Source organism: Uranotaenia lowii, chromosome 2 (genome assembly GCF_029784155.1).
Source record: "Uranotaenia lowii strain MFRU-FL chromosome 2, ASM2978415v1, whole genome shotgun sequence".
Classification (NCBI taxonomy): domain Eukaryota; kingdom Metazoa; phylum Arthropoda; class Insecta; order Diptera; family Culicidae; genus Uranotaenia; species Uranotaenia lowii.
In genome coordinates, this window is record NC_073692.1 from 83626139 (window position 1) to 83652457 (window position 26319).

General features: G+C 37.5%; 2 protein-coding genes across 2 annotated transcripts in view; one reads left to right on the plus strand and one right to left on the minus strand.

Annotated features, from left to right (window-relative positions):
* LOC129741610 (protein vestigial-like) overlaps positions 1-26319 on the minus strand; it is a 134827-nt gene that overhangs the window by 87267 nt on the left and 21241 nt on the right. The gene's annotated exons all lie outside the window — the stretch shown is intronic.
* Positions 23354-25517, plus strand: LOC129745768 (uncharacterized). Its single transcript, XM_055739105.1, has one exon. The coding sequence runs from the start codon at positions 23374-23376 to the stop codon at positions 25462-25464; it is 2091 nt and encodes a 696-aa protein (XP_055595080.1). The 5' UTR covers positions 23354-23373; the 3' UTR covers positions 25465-25517.

Consider the following 26319-nt stretch of genomic DNA (forward strand, 5'->3'; position numbering starts at 1 on the left):
AGAAATCTTTTTTCAAAAAAATAAATCAATTCAATTTTTGCTATTGTTCCGATATGAAAATATCGTAATAAAATACCATGGGCTTATTTTTTTTATCTCTGGAATATTTTTGTCCGAACATTACTTAACATCCGCGTTAGATTTCATTACCCAAATCAGCACTAGGAGTGTCAATTTGACACTCCAAGCTAAAATCGTCATAACTCTTTTTATATCTAACCGATTACAATAAAACTTATATCACTAGAAACCTTGTAATGTCAGTATAATATGTTTAGAACATTATATACAGCTAAAGCTTATAGTTTTCTCGTTATTCAGCATGAAAGAAAAAAAAATCCGAAAAAACATGCCTCAAGAAAAGTGCTGTAGTTCATATTTTACACGTCCAAAAAATATCTGCCTTATGCATATGAAAGCTGATGTTCTTGGCTTCATGATGTAGAATGAAGCCAAGTAATATTTTTTTTTAATTTTTTTTAATGCAATGGTTACAAAAAGTTCAAAAAAGTGGTCTAAAAAACCTACTTTTCATTCGATTGCTAATAAATACTGTTTGAGCGATGGTAGAGTTTTAGAAAAAATATGACAACAAACTTTATTTATTATTATTTATTTATTTACAACATAACAAATACATTACATACATGAGATTTGTTTTAAAACTCCAATGGCATTGCCCTTTAAGGAGTTGTATGGTGAATATAAAGCAAACTGCGTATATTTAGGAAACTAAACTAATAACTGACGAGTGATAATAAAATAAAAAATATAATCAAATTGATAGATTCAACGATAAAAAAAAAATAACAAGAATAACAATAAGAATAACTTATCACGATAAATTTATGAACATGTTTTTTTTTTTTTAAATTAAGTTAAAGTGAAAAAATATTGTATGACTTTAAAAGTGTTGATGACACTTCTGGATTCAGTAAGAATTGTTTGACAGATTTTCTAAAATGAGTATAATTATTAAAAGGCCCACATGTCTCTTCAAGAAAATTAAACAACTTTACACCTCTGAAGGCTAAGGAACGTTCTCCAATTGAAGAACTGATTGAAGGGCGATCTAACATATTTCTGTTACGCGTTGAATATTGATGACTAGTACGATTGAATGATATATTGCAGTGAGTACTATTTGTAATGCTTAAATAAATGAAACTACATATATGCAAAATATACAGGCCTCTAACAGGAATAATGTTGTTTTTGATATTGTACAGTTCGGCAGAATGACTACGGTATGGCAGATTATTAATAATGCGTAGTATTTTGTTTTGAGCAACTTGAAGTTTATCGAGTCGAGAATTACAAGCATTACCCCAAGACGAAATAAGATAGGTTAGTAGAGAATGGAAAAGAGAGAAGTAAATAGTTTGAAGAATATAAGGCGAAATTTTATGTTTGACTTTACAAACTATACCTATTGTTTTATTTAGTTTATGTAGAAGGCTGTCTATATGCGAATTCCAATTTAGAAGATTATCTGGCCTGGCTTCGACCAGACCGAACTGAACGCCATCAGAAATTTTTTAAACTGCAGATTTTGAAACTCATGTAATTCGTTTGCGAGACCAAAATAAGTAAATTGATTCAATGGGATGTGTTCCTTGGGTTAAAAACTATTGGTTCTGGTAGATAAGTTTTACAGATTTTGTCCAAAGTTGAAAATATTAGTACAATAAACTCAAGTGTCTCGGAAAACTGCTGATGGCGTTCAGTTCGATCTGGTCGAATCCCGACCATCTAAGATAACTCCTAAATACTTACATTCTGTCACAACTCTAAGACTAGGAAAATTAGTTTTGGTGATTTCTAAGGAATTTGGAGTGCATCTTTGAGACGTTTTGAAAATTAATATATTTGATTTCTCTATGTTCAAAGTCAACTTATTTATGCGATAATAGTCTTTCAATAATGTGAGGTCAGAACAAAGATTATTATCGTTTTCTTCAGGGCTAGTGTTATTGTAAAAGAACGCAGAATCGTCAGCAAATAATCGAAGAACACCTTTAAGAGGTAGAGCAGCAATATCATTTAAATAAATAGTAAAAAATAGAGGTCCGAGAACAGATCCCTGGGGAACGCCAATATCGATTGATGTTAAATAACTACGGTAGCCATCGAGTTTCACAAATTGAGACCTTTCTGAAAATAGCTTTTGATCAAGTCTAAAGGAGCACCACGTATTCCAGCAAAATTCATTTTTTTAAGAAGTATTTCCCTATCTACCGTGTCAAATGCTTTAGAAAGATCTAGGAATAAACCGAGGACATCCTCTTTTTTATCCAGATTCAGTTGAATACTATTTATAAGCTCAATAACTGCATTATTTGTGGAAGATTTTTCTCTGAAGCCGTATTGCATAGGATAAAAATAAGAATTATTATTTAGAAACGAAACTATTCTTTTCGCTATTATTTTTTCTAGTATTTTATTAATAATAGGTAGAACTGAAATGGGTCGATAATTGTTGCATAGAGAAGAATCGCCAGATTTAAAAATGGGCGTGACCTTAGCCATTTTTAGACTATTGGGATAAATGCTGCGTTCAAAACAAAGATTAAAAATATCGGATAAAATTGGACAAACGATATCACTTACAGCTTTGAGGACATATACAGTAATGTTATCATGACCGGGACTTGTGTGATTACTAAAGGATTTGATTAATGAATGAATGATTTATTAAAATTTTAACATTTTGCTGTCTTTGGATTTTTGAAGCAACAAAAATGGAAATTACTGGAATTTTTCAAAGTTCACTACTTTGCGCAATTTTATTTCAAATTGAAATTTCATCTCTTTTTGTGGTCCACCGTCAGGTTGTGCCCGGATTTTCAGTGCTTTTACTATGTTTGGACCAATCAAAAGTATATTCATTGGAAGGTAAATTTAATCTACATTCTAGTGTAGTGCAACACATCACGCTGTGAGATTTCACAAAAATATGAAAATTATAAACGTAAAATCATTCCTGAATTTCTAGAACCACAAGCAGCACGTCCAGCAGAACGTGTTTGTTTGCTCTCCGAGTAGGTACGGTGGGTGGTGATTCGGGCAGAGAGCGAAGCCGAAAGACGAAATAATGATGCGTGTCGTACGTTTCTTGATTGGAAAATTTCTGTTGATAGTAGTTCGTGTTTGCTAGTCACGACAGGCATCATTATATCGTCTTTCGGACTCAGTTAGGGTCCCCGAAGAAATTTTTCTTTTTTGAAGTTTCTGAAAAAAGTTACAAGCATTCAAACTTGCAATAGTGTCAAAATGACACTCTAATGCGGATGAGGGTTAAGAGATATGTATTTGGGTTTTGATGAGTGGTGTCACTATGCATAAATGTTTCAGTTTTTTGTAATGTACTCAAACGAACTTGGTACATCAGCTGTAAAATGGAAGGGAATGTCATGAGCATAGAAAATAGGAGTTTTAATCCAGATCGCATAACACTTGTCAAAAGTGTCTCCTTATCATATCCTTTTCCCCCACAAAAAATTGTTTAGCAAAGATGCAGAGATAAGCATGAATATATTTTCTACCATCCCTTTCTCTTATTTTCCTCTCTATCTATTGACTACTAGGATGTGGTCGACGCCGTTTTAGATGTTAAACACGGTCGTTGTCATGGGACCCATATTCCGTTGACGGGTGTATTTCCGAGGAGGCCCCGTCACATCAAAAACGTGTGACGCTCTCTCACTTAAGTAAGCCGCTCAGTTTAGCCATCTATTCCAGTCCCTCTTTTCCAACATTTATGCTCAAAAATGGCATTAAAGTGATTTTAAGGCTTTAAAAAGCTGAAAAATACAGTATTAAATACAATTAGAGATAAGTTCCCATTTGTTTTTCTATATTTTCAGTAAAAATTGAGATATTCTCTGAAGTCTATCTTTCAAACATTTTCGAATACACGATCGGGTAGAAGGTTTTGTAACGCAATGATGACGAATGATGATCTACATATTTAAAAAAAATTCTTCTATTTCAAAATCAAAACTTGAAGGAGGTTTCTTTCAAGTGTCACAAATAGGGTTTAAATCACATAAAACAAAAAAAAAAATCGATGCAACAAACAATTGATAACATTGATTGAACAGTGACAGTCGTTACTTTTTTGTGAACTTTGTATAGCAATATACAAAAGAAAATATTGTTAAAGATAAACCAAACGCTCTTTTATATTTTTTAGAAACAATGATTTCTTTAGAAAGTTTGATACTATAAATTTCAAGGCCTTTGAGTGTCGTCTTAGAGTTAAACGAATGAGTTAAAATTTTGTCAGTGTTGTTTTATCATTGATTGGAACAAGATTGGCGTTTATAAGTAAGGTTTTAAAAAAGTTTGAATATAAGGGCCACCATAGCATGCATGTGTCTAAATAAGTCTTTTATACTGCGATTAATACAACAACTTAATAACGATTACACTTGAAGAACATTCCTCATTTGTTTTTGTTAAACTATTCAACTGAACTTCCATACTGATTTTTTTTTATCAACTGCTTACTTAAACAGTGAAAAAGCACTAGTTAAAAATAATTTAATTTTTGCAGTTGCAACCCAAACGCCCCAGACAGTTCGTTGTCAACCAAGCGCACCGGGTGTTATCTAATGACATTTGTGGAATAGTCTCATAAATTATTCACTTCGCTTTCATCAGTCCAATTATATTTGTGTCCCATGATGGGAGCATGTACACGAGTATGTTCATAGCTTCATACACTAGAGGTTCGAGTGCTCGACTCGGCTCCAGCTATTAAGCACAGCGAACGCGTTCTCCATTTTAGGGGGCGCTTCTCGAGTGGACTTTTACAAGCTTCTGAATTACACACCAATAATGTTGTTCGCTTTGTCTATGAGAGTCCTAGGCTTGGTGTTGCTGTACGAGCGACGGTCATCAAAAGTTGTGCCGAGTCTGCTTCTGCTGCTTGGGTGGTATCATTTGCAGCTCCTTTTTCAGTGGAATGGCTGGTGGAGGGGGTGTTTCCAAGGCAGTCGGACGCTCGATCCACAACGGTTTGGATGTATGTATGCCTGGCCTGGTTGGTATGATCTGAAGGCCGGAAAGAAATCTATCGAGTGAAACTCACACCTCCCGCCGTTAGTAGTTTCTCCAAAACGGAGGATATGCGTGCGAAATGATGCGTACCTTACACCCCCTTTTGCAGAAGTTAGAGCATCCAATATACTCAAATGCCTATCCACTTCATACATCCAACAACGACGGACGGCGGCTTTAAATTTGCAAATGCGAAGTGAATCTGCATTGCCCTGACTGCAACGAACCACCAAATAAGTACAGACCTGCTGCTGCCCTGCTCAACACTGCAGGCGGACCACAGCCAACGCTCAGCATGATGGAGTGCGGAATAGGTAAGGTGTAGGTACCTACTGCTTCAGGCCTAACCCGAATGCTCTGAAGAATGTGGAGCTCGAGTAGGGGCTGCTGCTGCTGAACGTTTGCTGTTGGTGCAATACTTACTCGTATACCTACTCTATTTACAGCAGAAGGTATTTTTATTGAAATACTATGCAACGCATCGAAAAATTTAATAAATGTTGTTTCTGCTGACGGGCGGTCGCCTGTTGCGTAAAACTGGATGGGGTGTCCGTGGTGCGGTGAGTTGTCGTCGCTCGTTGCTAGCCAAACCGACGTTGGAGTTTATAATGCTGTTAACAGAGTATAGGTTGTGGTGGAAGACTTTCAAAGCGATACTCATGGACTAGAGATAACAGTTTGTTGGTTATATTGTACTAATTATATCAGTTAAACATACAGTTCAACAGAAAACTTTTGAGGCAATAATGCTTCAATGCTACTATTTTTTGGCTATAACTTCGACACCATTCAACCAATTTATTTTATATCTTGGTTCTTGATGCATCTTCGTAGGATTTTATAGCTGCATTTTTTTTATTCTTTTGGTCATATATCCACAAAAAATTGAGATTTTTGTCTAATATGAAAAAAAAACAACTGCTAAAATATGTAACAGTCTGAATCTGTACTTAAAAACCTGTTTGATCAGTAAGACATAATTAAAAAAAAACTTAAGCCATAATTAAATGGATGGACACGAATGCCACAAGGATGGCAAAATGTCGCTAATTATCGCCTTTAAATAAAATAAAACAGTGAGTTTGTATATAGAGCATATCGCAACTTCAGCTTAAAAATATAAATTATATAAATAATTCCAAAATATTAAATCTCAATTCTACCTCTTGAATAAACTTTATGAATGATTTTTTTTCCTTACAAATTGACCGATTTTGGTGAAACTTTGAAATTTTTTACTAAAATTTATAATATTGTTGCACAAAAAAAAACCAATTAAGCAATTTATGTTGTTAAAAGTAATTCAAACACTGACCAGTTCTTAAAATTCCATTTATTTGAATCAATAAGAAGATATCGAATTTTTTAAATCAAATTGAAGCCCTACATTTCGATTGTATACCAAAATATTTTGTATTTGAAAGTCTCTCTAATAAAGACAATACAAAAATATTTTGTATTCGAAATATGAGTAGAACAAGGTTTGGTATTTAAACTGTGTGCTTATGGAGCTGACAATTTTCAAACGCGATTTTTTCGAACCAGCTATGTTCGTCCAATTGCCCAAAAAATTATATCTTTTAATCGCAATTAGTCCAATTGAAATTTATAAAATCCGTATACGAACTAAAGTATACCCAAACCTGAAAATAGCTTGAGTCGGTTGTTTCGGCTAAGTACGAATTCATGAAGTGACAAATTAAGAGAAGTGAAATCATGGAGGAAGTGGGTGTTTTAAGTTTGGTAAAGTGAAGTGGAAGTGGAAGAAAAAGCTGACGGAAGGAAATTATGGGGATGGCTGACAAAAAGTGACAAGGCAGTCACGAAACTGCCGATGAGTAGGGAACAGACAATAACCGCCTTTTCTCATAGATGTGTTATCATTCAGGTGTCTCGAGATATGAGAGAAACTGTATGTTTACCTAAAAAAGTTGGCACAACCCTCTCAGAATTCAATGAAACATAAACATGTGGGCATAAAGATCTTACCTAGTAAACCAACTTGGCATACTTAGTTTTCCAAAAAATTATCTAGACTTATATTGGGAAAGAGCCAAACTTTTCTGGCAAAAAAATTATAAACATTTGGTTTATGAGAGAGTTTTGAAAAATTAATGGCTTTTTAGAAAAAAATTGATTTTTTTTAAATCCTACTACACTGAGAAAAATGCCATCTCAGAATTTGAGCCGGTTAATAATAAGGCAGTACAAGCCGTCTATACATTGCAACTTGTGCATATTTAAGGGAAAAAGTTTTTCTAACAAAAACTTTTTAATGATTTGTTTTGGAATGTAATGTAATGTAAAATGTCATGTAATTAAATTTTTCAGTGTAGATTTTCAACCTTAAATTCAAAAACTGCCACTTGAATTGATTGTACTGATTTCGAAAAAATAAGAGCTTCGATTCATGTTAAAAGTAAGTGGAAATCCTAAACTGAAAAAGAATGTAAACTATAAACTTAAAGTCGATTTAAAAAAAATGACCATCTCAGAATTCGACGATTTTTTTGTGGTTTGGAATAATGTGGTCTACAACTCTTCTGAGCATCGAAAAGTGAGCACTCTTAAGGGAAATTTTTTTTATGTTTTCTTTAATGAAAACGAAAAATAAATGTTTCGGGTGTATAGTGATAAAACTTAATTAGAAGCAGATCATTATAGTATTAAAAATAAGAACTTGCATAAAACATATTACCGCAATAATTGTTGGTGGAGGGGAGGAGGGGAGCTCCGATTGATTATGGAGCGTTTAATTAAGTCTCAATAAAAACGACCTGATGCTTTGAGTTCACATAAACACTTAACGCATCGTTGTCAGGCATGACAAACAAATACGCATTGTTTCATCCAGCTTATGATTATATCCCATGCAATGAATTTTTTCGATCACTTAATCGTTAAATTACGTAAATTATCCCGACGGCACCTTGGATTATTGATGCCTGCACAGCTAAACTTCTTAATCTGCGATAAAGAGGTATGATCCATGAAAATGAATGTTAACGAACTACCTTTCAACACTGCCTACGTTTGACTTTTTTCGAGTTGTTATTATGATTGAGCATTTAAAGTCATTGTGAACAAACGAGTGCATTTAGGTATAATGTATAAGTGTAGTATGCACATTCAAAACAAGATGTTGGCAGAAAGAGGGCTAAGTCAATTCTCGTATTTATTTAGAAAGACAATAACAATATTTTCAATCCTAGGGTAATGAAACTGTGCAATGATTTGAATACCATATACTTTAGAAACAAGCTTTAATTAATCTAAATGGTGTCCACAATCAAATTTCCACACACAAAATTGATTCACAAAATTCGAGTTTTCATCCGATTGCCATAAAATTTTCAGGGATTTAAAAATTTAAACTCCATTTTACTATTTAACTCGTTTTTTATTTACTGTCCATACGAAAATGCCCCCACCTGGGCCTTAACCCCGGCCATAAGATTCTTCACAACCTGTGAATCAACCGTTTTTCGCATGTAAGCCCATACTTTATTCAGTTCATCAACTGTCTACACTACCTTAGGTCCTTAAAGAAGGTGCTGCTTCATAATCGCCCAGTACTTCTCGATGGGGCAGAGCTCCGGAGTGTTGGGAGGATTGAACATTTTCGGCACGAAATTGATCTTATTGTCCGCATACCACATCAGCACGTCCTTGGAGTAGTGCCATGAGGCCAAATCCGGTTAGAAGATTGTTGGTACGTTGTGGACCTTCAGGAGAAGAAGCAGCCGGAGGCACTCTTTCATATATTTTAAATATAAGTTTTAGTTAGAAAACTTTTTGCCTGTAAACATGCACAAGTTGCAATGTACAGACGACTTGTAGGCCTCATTGCTACCCGTCTTAGAACAAAATTTCCTCAAATTCTGAGATGGTGTTTTTTTTGGAAAATTTAGTTTTAATTTACAGTGTAGGATTTAAAACATTTTTTTTTTCTAAAAATTCAATTATTTTTCTAAAACTCTTACGTAGACCACATTTGTGTAGGAATTATAATTTTAAAGCTAAAAATTTTCGTAAAAAAATTGGCCTTAAAATTTTGGCTCTTTTCAAGATCTAGACCAAATCTTTTTAGGAAAACTATGCCAATTATGCCAAGTGCCACATGGGGACTATACACACACAAAGTTTCATTCAATTCTGAGAGGGTGATGCCAGATACTTAGTCTAGAGTGCCCATCCACAAGTATGAAATAATTTTTCTGGAAAAGTCTGATAGCCTTTGGAACCATTCTTATTGTTCTTTTTGAAAATGGAGTCATAAAAAACTCATATTTTGCAGCCATAAGGTGCAAAGATTATGTGTATTAGCAAATTTATTTATTATTGTTGAAAACAGTTGGATTTATTTGATTAAAAATATGTTTAAAAAACCTTATGAAGAATAAATTTGGAATAATTTATGGACTTGTATGCAGGAAAGGCTCGATAAGTTATATTTCAATCTAAGTGCATGTATTGTATATGTTTTTTTTCGAATATTTCCTAGGATTCCGGGAATTCTCGGGAAACACGTAACCAGATTTTCCGAATTACGGGAAGGGGAAAATGGCCGAGAAATGGACACTTTCATACTGACTGACGATTATGCGATGGAAAAGCGTTGAAAAGCAAGAGGTCTGTTGATTATGGGTATTTTAAAAATTGTTTTAAATATCATAATCTTATTGACCGGTATGAACAACACAAAGATCCAAGTTTATTTTAAAATGCTCTGGTTTTAACGGTCATGTTCGGCTTTTTTCTAAAAATATACAGTTTTTCTAAAAAACCAAAACCCGAAGAGGTTTGGCGTTGGTCTTTAAACTGAGGTTCAAGCTACGATTAGATTTGAGTTGTTTAAAGCTGCATCAATCACTTGCCAACTGGACAGGTATCTAAACGTATGCATAATACTTTTCATTAATAAGCATAAAAATGTTGTTAATTGTATAACGGATGCGAAGTTATTGACTTATTCGTCCAAAGAACACTTCATTTACATATACGGCGTTCATTTCACAAAAATACACACGAAGCCATCGGGTCGTGTATGTGATGATTTGTATTGAAGATTTGCCGAACTAGTTATCTGAAGAATTTTATTCATTGCATACGTTGGCGAAACTGCGGTGAATTCGTTAACCCATAGTGGATGTAGATACATAAGTTCTAAAGTACACCTAAAGAAAAGGTTGCAATATTTAAATATCGATTGGAGCTAACTTCATCCCAAAAATGTGCTGAAACGTGAATTATGCCAAAGATGACATGATTGCCTTAGTGTCTGCTGGCATAAAAAGGTGTTTTTTGGGAGAAACGAGAAACTGATTTTTTTTTTTGCTTCGCAGTTTTTTTTACTGCCGGCAAACAAGAATTGAATCTTACCAGCTTATAAACACACACAGCGCTCGGTCTATTCATTCGAATTTATTCTTGCTGATAGCTGGACAGCACTCGGTCGATCCTTTCGAGTACATCCTAACTGGCTGTCCGGCATTTTACCTGCGATTGTTTCTATCCTCCTTTGTGATGTGATGGAAGTGGGATATGTTTTATTTGCATTCTTTTAGACATACAAATGCAATGCGGTTGCGCTGGGAAGACAATGGCAGCGGTCCAAAAGCTTATCATCGCCAATGTCAATCGTGTGCAAAATCACATGCCAATAACGTGCACATACCTGCATGTCATAACTGGAGTAGGTGCTGAACTGTGTGTGAGTGACTCGGATAAGCGGAGTAATACTCTAAACATTTTGAACGATAAAGTAATCGTTGCTCTTTGGCATGCATGAATCTAACAAATGCCGTATGATATCGTATGATGATTTTTTCTATAAGATCAACGATGAGGAATATTATACTTGGACACATGAAATCTGAAGCACAAACATTTTCCCAAGGACAAACCCTTCGGGAATAACCTGATCGAAGTTTTCTTCCAGTCATTTTACTCCCTTATTTATTTTTACTTTCTTAATCCCGCTGAATCACCACGCTGAAGTTTACATCGAATCGGATAAGCTCAGACTGTTCGGCATAACCCAGCCAGCCAGCCGGGCGGTGATTGGACGGCGACGACGATCGGGGATCCAACTTTGGAGCCGCGCATACTCGTGTGTGAGTGACCAGCAGATTTAGCTGATCCGCCCGATGGCCTTTGCGGTTTTTGTTGCAGATAGCTCCAATGCTCGGTCGCTCGGCCCCAAACCAGAATGTGCTACGAGACGGTGGATAATTGGGCGTTAAGACAATTGGAATTCCTTTATAAATAACCGCGTGGTAGAGACAGTGAGAAGGAGTGAACGAGAGAGAGAAAAACCAAACGCGAGCGCGTTTAAGATAAATCATCAGCCGATTATTAGTTTATTTCATTCGTGGTCATTAATTTTGTGCCTTTCAGCGAAGATCTCGAACACGGGAAGACGGAAACAACGAGACGCTGGAACCGGTACCGTTTGGAAGGAATCGTGCGAAACACTGGGAGCTGCCGCTGAAGAAATTAACACCGGGTAACGACCACTTAGTTGAAAAAGTAACTCCTTTACGGCCTATTGAGCTCGCCGTCCTCGTCGCCAAAGTCGAACCGTTCCACGGGATTACGGGGCATTAAGTAAGTGTTAGGTTTAGCAAAACGGCCGAGTTAACGGTCATGTTATGAGCTGGATTAGAAGATTTATGGTTGTTGTGTCTGCTTGCTTCTGGACAGAAACGTCCGTACTGGTCGTATTGTGTGTCACTTCCTTTGACGAGAAAATCGGTAGCGTCGAACAAGGTGTTCAATGTTAAAAACGAGAAGAACCATAGTTGATAAAGGCGAGCAATTTAGTCTCCTCGAAGATCTGGGGCAACTAACCTGGTTTATTTTAGAGAGCAATTAAGTGCAAACGACGGTGACCTGAATTCAAATCTGACGGGGGAACAACTGCCTATTTTCATTAGGTATAAAATACTCAGGGTTTCTTGTATAAAGGTTACCTTCATATCGAAATCCTTAAAACTGAAACTAATAAACTGTGAATTTGGATATATTGACTCTGTTGTGTTGTGAGCCTACTTGGTTGAATGATTCAACTGAATCAAAGCAATCGAAAGATTCCTTTTAATTCAACCACGTTAAATGAAAAGTTCATTTACCAGTATTTCGATAGAAACTTACTACCTTCTTCAGTGAACGTTTTCGATTGATCAATCGAAAACGTTCACTGAAGAAGGTAGTAAGTTGCTATCGAAACACTGGTATATGAACTTTTCATTTACCGTGGTTGAATTAAAAAGAATCTTTCGATTGCTTTGATTCAGATATATTGACATTTCTAGGTCGCCAAAGTGCCTGAACAAAATCTGGAACTGAAAAATATTAACAAAAGTCTAACAGTTGAACAATGCTAACTCCAATTGGATATTCAAGTTTATGGAAGTTTTATGTGTCTGTTCTACCGTCTAAAGCACTTAAAGAAACATCATTACGACAACTGCCGTTCATAACAGACAATGACAGATAACATATCAAAGCAATTTCCAAGAAATGAGCACTGTCCTTGAAACGGAAAACATATATGCACAATGAAAATTTTTTCTTGACATAAAACCAATGTATTGTAACATTTTTTCCACTAGTCGAGCATTTGCAGTTTTCCATCCATACACTCGTTTGTTATCAGTTCAGCTACTTAAACGTTCACTGCAGCCAAACTTGTTTCTGTTCCTAGAAAAACGATTCCACGCCATTCGGAATGCTTGTAATTTTCCATCCCAAAGCGCACACCTCTCGTCTGCATTCCACATCCCCGCGAGTTCGAACCCGACTTGGCAAATTAGCAAACAATACACCCATTGTAAGCGAGCTCACTTGCAATGGTTTTTCCTTCCCTAGAGCCCTACTAGGTCTAGCTGCCATTTTTTCCTCGTTGCAGCGCATTCGGAAGCTCTAGAGCGAGCTCATTATCACCGGCAATTATGCTGTTCACTGGAAGCAACATAACCTTCGCATGCAACTTCAACTCTTGATTCGTCCGATTGCCCGGCAAAAACTGCACTCATCAACACCGAATGCGACAACCAAAGGGGTCTAGAGCGAGTGGTGGGAGTCCATTAGACGTAATGAGAGCAATTTCAATTGTGTTTCCACGGAAAAATGGCTTCCATCAGTCAAAATGGCGATTTTATTGGCCTTGTCTTATTTGTAGCTTCTTATGATGGGGTGAATTAACTCTCTCATCACCTCTAGAATTGGCCGACCGACGTTCGTCGTCGCCGCCACAAATATTAATATTTAATTTTCTCATTAATTATTAATTATAACTAGCTCGGGTTCGAACGGAGGGAAGCAAATAATAACGACGAACCCATTCCCTCGGATCCACCCGACCTTAGAGAAGGGTGAAAGATGCTAAGCCATCTCTCAAAAGCACCTCCAAGCCTATTGGATATTTTTTCCCCTGAACCCAATCTGTTTCCACGTAACCATATTTTGAATCACATTAATTCAGCCTGGCTAGATAAAATTACAATCTACCGAGTTAATTGAACTCGTTCAATTTCCCGATTCCCGAAGAGCGCACTCGAAACAACAACACGATGCGGCGATGGGAGAGAAATTAATTAACGCTAATGAACAGCACTCCGGTGCGGGTGCGTAGAGCGTACCTACCTACTTATTCGCGGATGGTTTCAAAAATTAAAAAAACGCACTTTGTGTTGGATTGAAGGTACATTTTATACAAGTTTCAATCGAATTCAGTAAATGGTATATTTGCTAGTAAGAATATTTGGTTATACTTGCGGTTGGTGTAGCTTGAAAAGCATTGCTCGTCGAACATAGAGCAAAAAAACTCTGCCACGAGTCTAAAACTACTGCGCTAATAGACGATATGAATGAGAAAATAGCAATTGCTTTGGCTGCTTTTACTTAGCAAAAACTTAAAAATGGAAAAACTACACCCACAAATCAGACTTTCATCCAATAATTAACTTCTTTGGAGGTGGAATTATCAGTACAAGATTCCATGACGGATTGGCATTTTGAAGCTTTCTAATAACTGGCATTGTCTTCCCAGCGCATCCGCTTTGCATATGTCCAAAAGAAACCAAATAAAACATATCCAACTGTTTTTCAGAAAAGTTTGGAAAAATGTCTGGAAAAATGTCTGGAAAAGTCTGGATGGTGAACCAGGTGGCTTTTTGGTTGCCAGATCTGAATAAAGTAGATGCTCCGTATTTGAAAATAATCTTACATTCTATACCCTATCAATGCCTGAGACCACTGGTTAAATCGACAGTACTACGTTCTATACTTAACTTCCTGTGTATTATCCATCTTCGTAGCATTCCTAGCTTTTCAATTACTAATTCGTATCGTTTTCTGCCATTTTACCACGAATATTTTTGAATTACAAGTAATCTGTAAAAAAAATCATGTCCAAACTCAAAAGTCTGGAAGTGTCTGGAAGAAATGGCAAAAGTTTGGAAGTCTGGAAACTGGAAATGTCTGAGAACAATCCAAAAAGTCTGGAAGATCCAAATTCTGGAAGGTTGACGTCACTGCAGAAAAGATAAGCTGTGCGTGTGTATGTAAACCAGCTAGCAATAAAAAACAGCAAACGGCAGACGGCCAATGCAGTGCGTTTTTTTGGTAATCGGCAGTGGCAGAAATACTATGACAATAAACTTCCAATTGCTCACCATCTAAGATGGTCCAAGGGGAAAGATATTGGACTGGCAAGCCGAGATAAGATGTTGCAGTGTGTTTGATTCTCACTAAATTTTTTATTTGTGAATATTTAACCAATAGGATGAAAGTCACTTGAAATGTTATTCTTATTTCGCTTAAATCTAGTGGTCTTGCTTTTTTTTTTTGCTTGGACGCTCGAGTCTTTATACCAGTAGTGCTGTTCCAAACATATCATCTTTAGTATACGGTACACTTTTTAGAGCATTTCGACTCAGAGTTTTGCTAAATAGGCATTGGATTTTTGCAACCTCTTCTATGGGTGTAGGCAAGGAATATTTAAAGAAGGTAGTGCCAAGGCAGCCCTGCTCTAGTATTGGTACAGACTGAGACGTCACAATCACGAAAAATCCGTTAATTTACTAGCAAACTTTTCTTTTTCGATGATAATTCGAAAAATCTGCAGGAAATTTTCCACTTTGAAAACATGCTATTGTAGAAGGATTCTTGCTCTTCAAGATGGGTACAAAAAAAGTTTCATTTTCAAATAATCTATTATATAAAATTCTCTTGTAACGGTGTTTGTAGTACTACTCCTCCGAAATTACCAAAACGATTTGAATGAAATTATTTTTAGAATATTCTGTAGCCATGCGAATCGGTTTATATCGAATAAAATTAACAAAAAGTCACCTTAATTGTCCGTAAAAATTAAATTTGTAGTTTTTTAATCAAATAAAAGTCATGACATCCATTTTTTTCGAGATTTTCTTTACTTTGGGCGCCGGGCGGGCGGTTTGTTTTTCGTCTCTATGGTCGAGGCGTCGCCGGCAAACGTCTTGAGAGGATAGTAACCAGGGCATAGCATACTGATTAGTGGGAATATTTGGGCGCCTATTTCTCAACCAAGCATACTTTCAACGCACGTGGTGGCGATATGAAGCCTAGATGTGTTTTTTTCTTCTTGATTACTAGCTTATATGTACAGCACATATGAATAAATGAAGCCTTGATGTGACCCAGATTGATATTTTACAGATCAAATCAAAACCATCTAAACGGTTTTAAATATTAAAACTTTTTTATTTCATGTAATGGTTGTCTTAAAAACATGAATTTGATACTGATGCATATGGAAAAATGGTATGCGGACGTTTGAAAAAAAGAAAGTGGGAAGATTTACGTACGATTGAATAATCCAATACGCCTAGAAACATTTTTCGAACATGTACAAATGTGCTTAACTGAAGATAAATCAAGCGCCTTAAAATTTACTGAACAACAACAAAATCCGTTGAAAATGAACAGACACATGTACTGAACAAGAGCCTGTCCTTTAAAAAGGATTAAATAGGATTGATGTTTATTTAAAAGCCGAATGCAAAGAATTTTTATCAACCATATGTGTAAGTTATCAATAATCTAAGAAGAATTTTCAGTTAAAAGGTACACTAGAGCGAATGCAAACGTTCAAAATTTACATAAAATGTATACATGATTTCTTCATTTATAAAGGGTTGGGCCCAAATAAACAATCTGACTAAACAAACACAACTTTTTCTAAAATTATTTACCGAAAAACTGTTAACAGGTTCACTGTTATCATACCCGGTGTTCCTTTATTGAGAGTTTCGATTTAAAAAAAAAAACACTTATTTTTTTAAGGTTTTGAGTTATTCCAGCATGAAATTTTCCAGAAAATGATATGAACTCATGAAACCATCGTAGCCTGAACAGATTATTTCTTTTCGAACTATTGAGTTTTTTTTAAATCTCCTTTTCAATTAAATGTTATTGAATCATGAAAATATTACATAGTCTTAAATCAAATCGCAGATCCCCACCAACAATGTTCAGGAAATTTTGAAATCAGAACATCATTTCAATCTTCAATTAAAAACATATTTTTTTCTATTTTTAATACCAATCGTTTCCTTGATTCATTGGGTAAAAGTTCATAGGAATGTAATTTGCTTTTTTTTCATTAATCAATATAAAAAAGTAGTCTGCAGTATACAAGATCGCCAGATTTTATGCCATGGCAAATGCTGTTTGGGAACACTTTAAGTTGAAATATGTCATATCTATAAGTTCGGTGTCTAGAAAAACTTTTTGAACATGATTTTGGTGAAAATATGTATATTAATTCAAACTACTTCGAGGGGTGAGGATGGTAAACAAAAAGCTGTCCCAAAACAAATTGGGAGCTAAAAGCGCTGCGTTAGGAATATTAATCCTAACGCAGCGATTTTAGCTCCCAAATACTCAGAAAATTGTCCCAATATTCAAAATTTTATTTTCATAATGTTTCATATACAATAAATTACAATAAATGAAAAACTTTTGATTTCGATTCAAACCTTAATGTTATTTCGAACAAAGCGGAATAAATCAACTAAATGGTACACAATAATTGAAACATACATATTATCAACATACAATTATTTATGGAAAAAGTTACAAAAAGTGATTTTTTTTGCAATATGCTTGCAAGTTGGACGATAACATCGAACTGAAAAAATAAAACCATTTTGCGACAAGAACCTGAAACTTGACTATTCGTTGATATACAAAAAATCTGAATGAAAGAAAAGTTAATAAAAAAGTATTCATGAAAGTTGCATATAAGATTTATTAAAGGTTATTTTTTTGATTATTTAAGAAAAGACTCGTAGAACTGAATTAAAATTGTAAGGTTTTACTTCAAAAGAATTAAGCGGGACAATTCGAGTAAACGGAAATGAGAAAGATAAAAAAATAAAAAAATAGAACATGTTCACAAAAGTGAGACGATTAACAACTCAATATTTAATAAATTTTAAAAGTTAATCAGCGAAGAAAAAATGAAAAATGGACGCCAAATTTAACAGGGTAAGACGAAGTTTACCGGGTCTGCTAGTTTTTCTATAAAATAGATCATCGAAGTTCTAAAAAATGGTGGATTTTCACCACTGAAATTTGCAAAACTTTAACATTAGTTTCAAGTCTTCCATGGAAATGTTCAAGTCAGTGCATTTTTAGCTCCTCATTACAATAAAGAGATCAATACACAATTTTTTATACAAAAACAGAATCTTTTATTGGCATTTTAGTAAACTGAGTTAACAATCATGAATTAATGTTAATTGTTCTACATAAGAATTGTATATGGTAAATCGGTTGGATCAAAATCATGACAATCAGTTAAACACTCAATATCTACCAGCTAGACCTTTTTGAAGTTAATATTTTCTTCATTTTTGTACGTTTTAGCTTCAAGGCGACATTGCATTCATTAATAAATTAATAAAAAACCATGATGCAATCTTCAAAGGACCAAAAAACTCCATTACATAATCAAAGAGAGGCCCTACAATAAAATAGAAATGAAATTGGAATTCGATTTCGTTTTAAAACGTGTTTTTCTTTGAAATTCCTACCATCCTCACATAAATTTTCGATACAATCGTTTTTGTGACGTCACAAAAAAAATCCAATATGGCTCTCGACACTACCTTGTTTAGATATTCCTTGGGGTGTAGGTATGAAAAGGACCACAATACATTTACAATACTGTAGAACAAAACGTGAGGACTCGATGTCCAACTGGCAGCAGCTGTGGGACAGCTCAACGAGAGGAAGGTGGACCCATCGTCTGATCCCGCACATCGGGAGCTGGATCGGAAGAAGGCACGGTGAAGTGGACTTCTATATGACGCAATTCCTGACTGGTCATGGATGCTTCATGAAGTACCACTACCGGTTTGGACATGTGACTTCGCCATATTGCCCAGATTGTGGTGATGAAGAGGAGACACCCGAACATGTGGTGTTTGTCTGTCCGAGGTTTGCGGCGGTACGTACTTCCATATTTGCCGCCTGTGGGCCTGACACGACAGCAGATAACGTTGTACAGAGGATGTGTGCGGATTCCAACACTTGGCATGCGGTCAGCGATGGGTTCACCTGGATCATGACTGCCCTGCAGTCGGTGTAGGACGGTGTAGGATGACTCCATCGGCGGGGAGCATCTGAGTAGTGTGCGTCCGATCCCTTGATCGAAGCTACAAAGATAAGGCAACATCTTCTGCGTAGCGGAGGTCAGGGGTGCGCCGCGAACGTGTGTAGGATACCCCAACGTCGGGGGGTTTCCGAGTAGTTCCGCTTCCTAAGAGGGAAACTGCGGGGATAAGACTTTACCTTCCTCGTAGCGGATCTCGAGGGAAGAGGGTTAACCACTGTCGGGGGATACCCACGGGTAGAGAGGCTCTCGACGCCGGGCGAGCCTCTCGAGTCGGTGTAGGATGTCGTCACCGTCGGGAAACATCCGAGTCGTAGCGTTCCAAGTCCCGAATGTGTGCCGTGACAGGCGCGAGTCTAGGATAAGCTGCTCTCGATTTGGCACACAACGGGCAGGAAAATCCGCGGGCCAAAAATCCTAGGGTTGCCAACCAAGGGGGATAAAGAAGACCGGACAACGGTCGGAGTAGACTGACCCCATCGACGGGGGGCTGTCGAGTAGAGTGCGTCCGACCCCACGGTTTGAAGTTACAAAGATAAGACAATACCTTCTGCGTAGCGGATGCCGTGGGTGCGCCGCGTTCGTGTGTAGGATGCTCCACCTTCGGGGAGTATCCGAGTAGAGCGGTTCTCAACGACAGAAGCTGCGGGGATAAGACTTGACCTTCTTCGCAGTGGAAATCGTTGGGAAAGGGTTATTCCACGTTCGGGGAATACCCACGGGTAGAGTGGCTCTCGACGCCGGGCGAGCCATTCGAGTCGGTGTAGGATGACGTCTTCGTCGAGAATCATCCGAGTCGTTGTGTTAAGTCCCGCGCGTGTGCCGTGACAGGCGCGAGTCTAGGATAAGCTGCTCTCGATCTGGCACACGACGGGCAAGGTGGCAAACTTCGAACCCTGAAGATAAGAGGTCGGGCTTCGAGTCGTTAGAGGAGAGGTCAGGCCTCAAACCTTCAGGCGGAGAGGTTTGTGTGGTCAACTCCGAGTCTTTATGATAAGAGGTCGGGTCCCGAGTCGTAAGAGGAGGGATCAGGCCCCTTACCAACAAGAGGAGGGGTACAAGTGGTCACCTCGAGTCATTACGAGGAGAGGTCAGATTTCAAGTCGTTAGAGGAGAGATCGGGCCTTGAATCGTGCAGAGGAGAGGTAAACCTCGAGTCGATGCGAGGAGGGGTCGGATCTCAAGTCGTTAGAGGAGAGATCAGGCCTCAAGTCGCGAAGAGGAGAGGTTTGTGTGGGAATCTCGAGTCATTGCGAGGAGATGTCGGTTCTCAAGTCGTTAGAGGAGAGTTCAGGCGTCGAGTCGTAAGGATGAGAGGTTTTGCTGAAAGTGGTCTCGTTAATGAGTATTGCCTTTGAGCGCATTAGCGCGAATAGACCTCCCACTATTGAAGCATAGTGTACTAAACAGTTCGAGGTGGGAACCAGGTCTGCGGCCCCAGGTGGAGTTTAGGGAGTAGGGGGTATACACGGAGTATATCATGAGTCTTCCCATTGTACCCATGGACCCAGAGTAGCAAACTGGGGGGACGCGGTGGCTTGCCGTGCCTTGGAATACAATCCGTAAACCGGGATTTACCACCTGTGGTTACCAACTAAAAAAAAAAGAACAAAACGTTTTGATACATCACTGATTTAGTTGTGGCGTCATATACTTTTAGTTTTGTAAAAATGTCTGATTTGGCATCAAATAAATGTCATTTCGGGTAGTATCACCTTTTTTATTGCATTTAAAAAAAAAGGAGGATGGAGTTCCTCGAGAGTTGAATCAAGTTTACGGGAATGCTGATGTGAGTAAAACAAAGTGCTGCGGTTGGCAGAACATATCTTCGGGAACTAGTTTTGTCTGTATGTATGAGAACCCACCAGTGGCTGATAGTTCTTCTGACCCGTGTCGGTACAGAAAATCTCGATGGCATGTTCATATATTGTCCATACTTAACTCACAAACACAATTAGCATTACCTACTTCCAAGAGGTCCGTTACCATTGGTTTGAGATAGCTTTGACTCAATGAACTCTCTTCCAACTTTTCGAAACAAATAAAGAATTATGAAAAGATTGCCGAGCTGGCTCTCTTAAACCCACAATCCATTGCACAGTGGGGATTTTGATGAAAAATGGTGACTATTCCTGTGACGATTGCCTAAACTGTACTAATCTCTGGAAAAATATTATTTCTTTTGCAGGAAAACACGAGGAATCAAACAGTCTACATCGCTTTCTGATAAAATGACTCTGAATGCCTCATTTTGCCCGATTTCCTCTAACCTTCAGGTGTAAAGGTAGAATTCCGATTGTAGCAATCTACTTTGCTAAGACAAATCATATAAACCATACTTATTTATGTAAAAATGTCGGCTGAATCGATTGGTGTATTTCAATTTTTTGTTTTTACTTCGACAAGTGGCTTATTTTGCCTCTTTTTCTCTAAACTTAAGTAATTTTTCAAATTAATTCAGTCGAACAAAGCGTAATCCGACATGTTTTCATCATGAATGAACATTTTTGGTAGATTAAATCATCCTCAAGCTGACCATGTCGCATTTTTGCACTAGAGTGAATAGAAACGACTAAATAGCCCCAAAGTCCCCTAACTTTTTCAACCAAATAAAAAATCTTATATATAAAAATGGAGGCTTTTTCTTTGTAACACCATCACGTATAAACGGTCGATCGGAATGAAGTGAAATTTGTTATCCGAGGGTTTTTTGGGTCGGAGATGGTTTGTATAATAGTTTCAAGAATCTCACTTTTTAAGGAAAGGGGGCCATACAAAATTATCTATTTTCCACATCTTATGTATGAAAATAGAGGCGTTTTCTTTGTAACACCCTCACGTATGAATAATCGGTCGGAATGAAGTGAAATTCGGTATCCGAGGGTTTTTCGGGCCAGAGATGGTTTGTATAATAGTTTCAAGAATCTCACTTTTTATGGAAGGGGGGTCCCCATACAAAATCATCTAGAAACGGGACAAAACTGGAACAACTTGAAGACGATTTTCACGAAAACTGATTCACGAGCACGGAGTAGTTAAAGAACTGTAAACATTTTCCAACGATTTATTAAGGACCGGGTAAAACGAAGTTTACCGGGTCAGCTAGTAAAATATAAAACAAGAAGATACTAAGAGGAATTTCCCGAAACTTGATGTACGCCACAAATTTTTAGTTTTTTAAATTTTTTCCCCAATCACAGAAACAACCGTTAATCAAGCCTGCAGTCAACCCTGCATTTTCACCATGTGAATGATGTTTTTTTTTTTTTGAGATTTTAACTCTTCCGTTTTATTCATCCCCATATGAGTGGTGACTATCGCCCAACATGCGGTACAAATAATATAAGGGGCCGTCCATTAATGATGTAACGCGCTAGGGGGGAGAGGGGGTTTCAATTTTTGTGACAATTTGTGACATGGAGGGGAGGGGAGGTCAGCTTGAGCGTGACATCACTTATCATTACAAAAAAAAAAAGAAAACAGCAAAACAATAACAAATAATTTTATCCTAAATTCAATAAAATTATACTTGCACTATTCATTTGATGCATAATATATAATACTCATGTACTCTGGTTAATTTCATGAACATAAGAAAGTTCACAACAACACTTCCACTGCAACACTCAGGAAAGTCCGTCCCACTAAAATTGTGGCAAAACGTGAACAGGATTGCTTGGCTTTTCTTACCTGTGGAGATGATTTGTATTGCGAATGGATTGAAGAAGAGGAACTAGATTTGAATGGTTTCGACATCGTCGCTGATGCTGCAGCTACTGCCTCGACTTTCCCGGTCATTGATATGGAAAGTTATCAACATGGACTATGGACTCATGATTGAATTGTTTTTTAAGCAATGATTGAAGGCTTGTTGAAAATTGTAAATCTTTTTATCAATTCTTTGAATAAAACTGATGAATTTTAAAAAAGCAACATTTTTAATTAAATTTCTAAAAGGTTGAAAATTTTACTCCAGAGGGGGGGGGGGGATTAGGAAAATGTAACGTAATACAAAAAGGGGAGTTACGAAAGTTGTGACAATATGTGACAGAGGGGGGAGGGGGGGGTAATTTTTTTCCAAATTTTGCGTGACATCATTTATGGACAGCCCCTAAGGTAAACAACTACATGGAAGCGCAAAAGCAATAAAAAATATTCAGTAAGCGGTAACACGCCAATAAATATTATGTTGCCAAAATCGAATGTTGCCAACACCAAACGGTTTTTTCATCACTTTTTTTTTCTTTTTATTTCAAATTAATCAAAATTCATGTAAAACATGAAATTGGCCTTTTTTTAGTTTGGCTCAATTATATCAGTTTAAGCAGTGGAAAAATGGAAAAAAAATATTTTTTTACTGTTTGAAACTAATATAATTGAGCCAAATTAAAAAAAAAATTCATGCTTATATTATGTTTTACATTAATATTGATGTATTTAACCCTTCGTTTCATAAAGTAACAAATTTGCAACAATTAATGTATGGAAAAAGTGAAAAATCGTATGTTTTTTTCTTGATGTACTCATCATTTCCAACTGTAAAAAATTTTTTTTAAGGAGAAATAAAAAATTATGAAATGAAGGGTTAATAATCAAAGAACCCACTGATCGTGTGGTCAAAACAAAAATTTTAGTAAAACAAAATGTCATCCGAAGAGGACCTGTCTAGTGCCATAGCCGAATCGGAATCCATTTCGGAGAGTTTCGGTTTTCTGAAGGCCAAATTTCTCGAGATCCTAGATGACCATTTTTTCCACAACCTTCAACATGACTGGCGCGATTCGAAGAAGGGCGTCCCGGATGAAGCCGTTGTACCATCGTACCACAGTTTGAGCGAAGAGAGTGGAAGTTTTCTGGTGCTCGATGGGTTCAAGATCTCCTACGATTGGTTTAGATCCGCGCTGAAGAAAATTGAAACTGTTCCGGAACCAGCTATATGTGAACCGAAAGTAGAGAAAAAAGTAAAATTTGTGAGTCCATATACGGTGAAAGCGCCAGAAGAAGTTGCAGTTGACTCGGATGAAGGAGATCGGTTGCACACCCATAGAAGCCGAGCTAGACAGGGTATGCGGAATCGATTGATGGTCGAGAATGTTCCGTTCGAAGAAGAAAGATTAGGCACCCATCGCAAGTACCCGAATAGATTGGCGACTCAGCTAGATCCTCATATCCGTAGTGAAATTTCTTATCGACCTCGCATCCGAAATTTTATGCGAGTAAGTGCAATCCATCAGCTTCGAGAAGACTCCAGGCGACAGTTCGAGACATTCTATCGCCAGGAATATCTATTTGAAAAGACGGAAGCCGAGAAGGCCGAAAAACAATACCATAAAGATCTTCTCGAACATTGTAGCGGTATGACCCAAGCATTGCGAGAAATTCGACAACAACGGTTCAGTTCATCTATGAGGGTGCTGGACATGGTTAAGCCATGTTACGAAGAAACAGCTCGTCTAGAGGGATTATTCAAAGAACGGAAACAGAAAATGGTAGCGTTATGGAACGACGTTATTCAACTGGAAAGTATCTGGAAGCATCGTATAGTATACCAAAATTTCTTGTATCTTATTATGCCGAAAGGTTGGCGCGAAGAATATGACTGGATTCACAGGGACGAGAACGGTGAGTTGGAAAGCTTTCCCGAATCGATCGCCAAAAGGAGCACTGCAAATCTCAGAGAATTGAAAGGAACGAACGATATTTGGGCAGTGAAGAAGTTTTTTGAGGAAGAGTTTTTGGCCAAAGACAAACCCGTAAATCCAGCATTTGAAGATTGTGAGAGTTTAATGGTAGGCATTGCGGAATTGGATGTCAATTCTATAACCCTCCTCAGTCGGCTTAATCTGATGAACTGGGCGCTGGCGGAGGTCGAGAAAGAAGTTCAAGTAGTCCAATTGAAGTTCGATAAAACCATCAAAGAGCTACGAGAATCCATCTCTGACTTGTTTGAGAAAAAAAGGAGATGTGAAGAGCGTTCGGCCAACTTGAAACACATTTTCGAAGAGCTGGTAGATGAACCTTTGCGAAAATGCGTGTATAACGAAAAAACAAGGACTACCGAAACCCTCCTCAACGTTATGTATAAAGATTTTCTTCCTCCCTCGAAACGCTCCCAAGCCCTCTGGCTGTCCGGTGTCGATTGTGTCAAATTCATATCTAACATTGTAGTGCAGTTACTAGCGGATTTGGATAGATGTCCACCAGAATTACTTGAAACCGTTGAGAAAAGGGTAAGGAAACGCAACGCACTGAAATGGAAGAAGGCTAGAAAAGCGGCCGAGGAAGATCGTCGTAACCAAATGATAGAAATTCAGCTGAAACGAGCTCTCGCTCCACCCTACATCAAACCGCCAAGGAAAGGTAAACTTCCAAGATCAAGGCTCAAGAAAAAGATAATCCCAGAAGTAATCATCCCGCCGAAAGTCACCAAATTGGAAAAGATTTTTGCGCTTGGATTCGGGAAACAGGCAAAGATGACCGAATCGGAACAGACCACACTGGCGGTGGATTTGATGTTCCAAAACTATTGTACGGTGCAGTTCGATCAATTCTTGCGAACCCTCGGCTATGAACCGGATTACGATTTCGTGCCTCGGGTGCAGCAACGGGATGGTCCGGAAACGAACTTCATCCACCGGAAGGAAATGATACCCCTCGTTATGCATCGGGTCAAGAAGTGGGAAGATCTACAACAAGCGCTGCAGGCTAAATTGTTTAAATCGGCTTCGGATTGACTGTGGAATTTACATAAACTTCTCAGTTGAATAAAACCAATATTTTCAATCAATCTGATCAATTTGATTCATATCCCAAGCAGACTTTTACGGTAAAATAATACCAAATGTAACACGTCAATACCCAAATTTGAGTCACAATTTCCATACACGGGTACTACATTCAAATGTAGCTTTCATTAAAAGCTTATTTTTTACGACAGTTTACCATCTTTGCGGCATTCGTGTGGTAATCAACAGCCGTTTCAATCGAGGCACAATAACGCCACTTTTTGGTGTCGAACTTGGTATCGTTGAAAGGCTACCTAAACGAGGTATCATCAATCATTTATTTTGACCAAAATTTGACAAAACTGTGCAATTTGCATATGTATGTAACTACTTACTAATCAATTAAATTGATCTACATGAACAACTAGTGACATTCTATGGAAAATCATATTTTCCAAGCTGATGGGAAGTATTAGAGAAACATGAGGTATCAAAGAAAGGAAGAACATAAGTCGTAAATATAATAAAAAATCTCGAAAAAGACACAACAGCTCACTGCTAGGGACTCGAACCCGCAATTTTCGCTTCAGTACAAGGGAGCGTTAGCCAATTTCACCACCGTGAAAGTGACGAAATAGGTTCCAGTATGCGTACATGTTGAGCTTCGTCGGTCGACCTCTGGATCTTCTATCTATACTCCATGTCCTATATCTCGCATTTGTTCTTTGCTCACTTTTGATCTCTGTGTTGTTTCTCTATCTCCACCCAGCGACTCAGGATTTTTGCCGAGCGAGCATACGGTCGATTGCTTCGGGTTTGCCGTTACTTACAGTCATAGGTATGATTTGTTAGTTGCCAAAATAG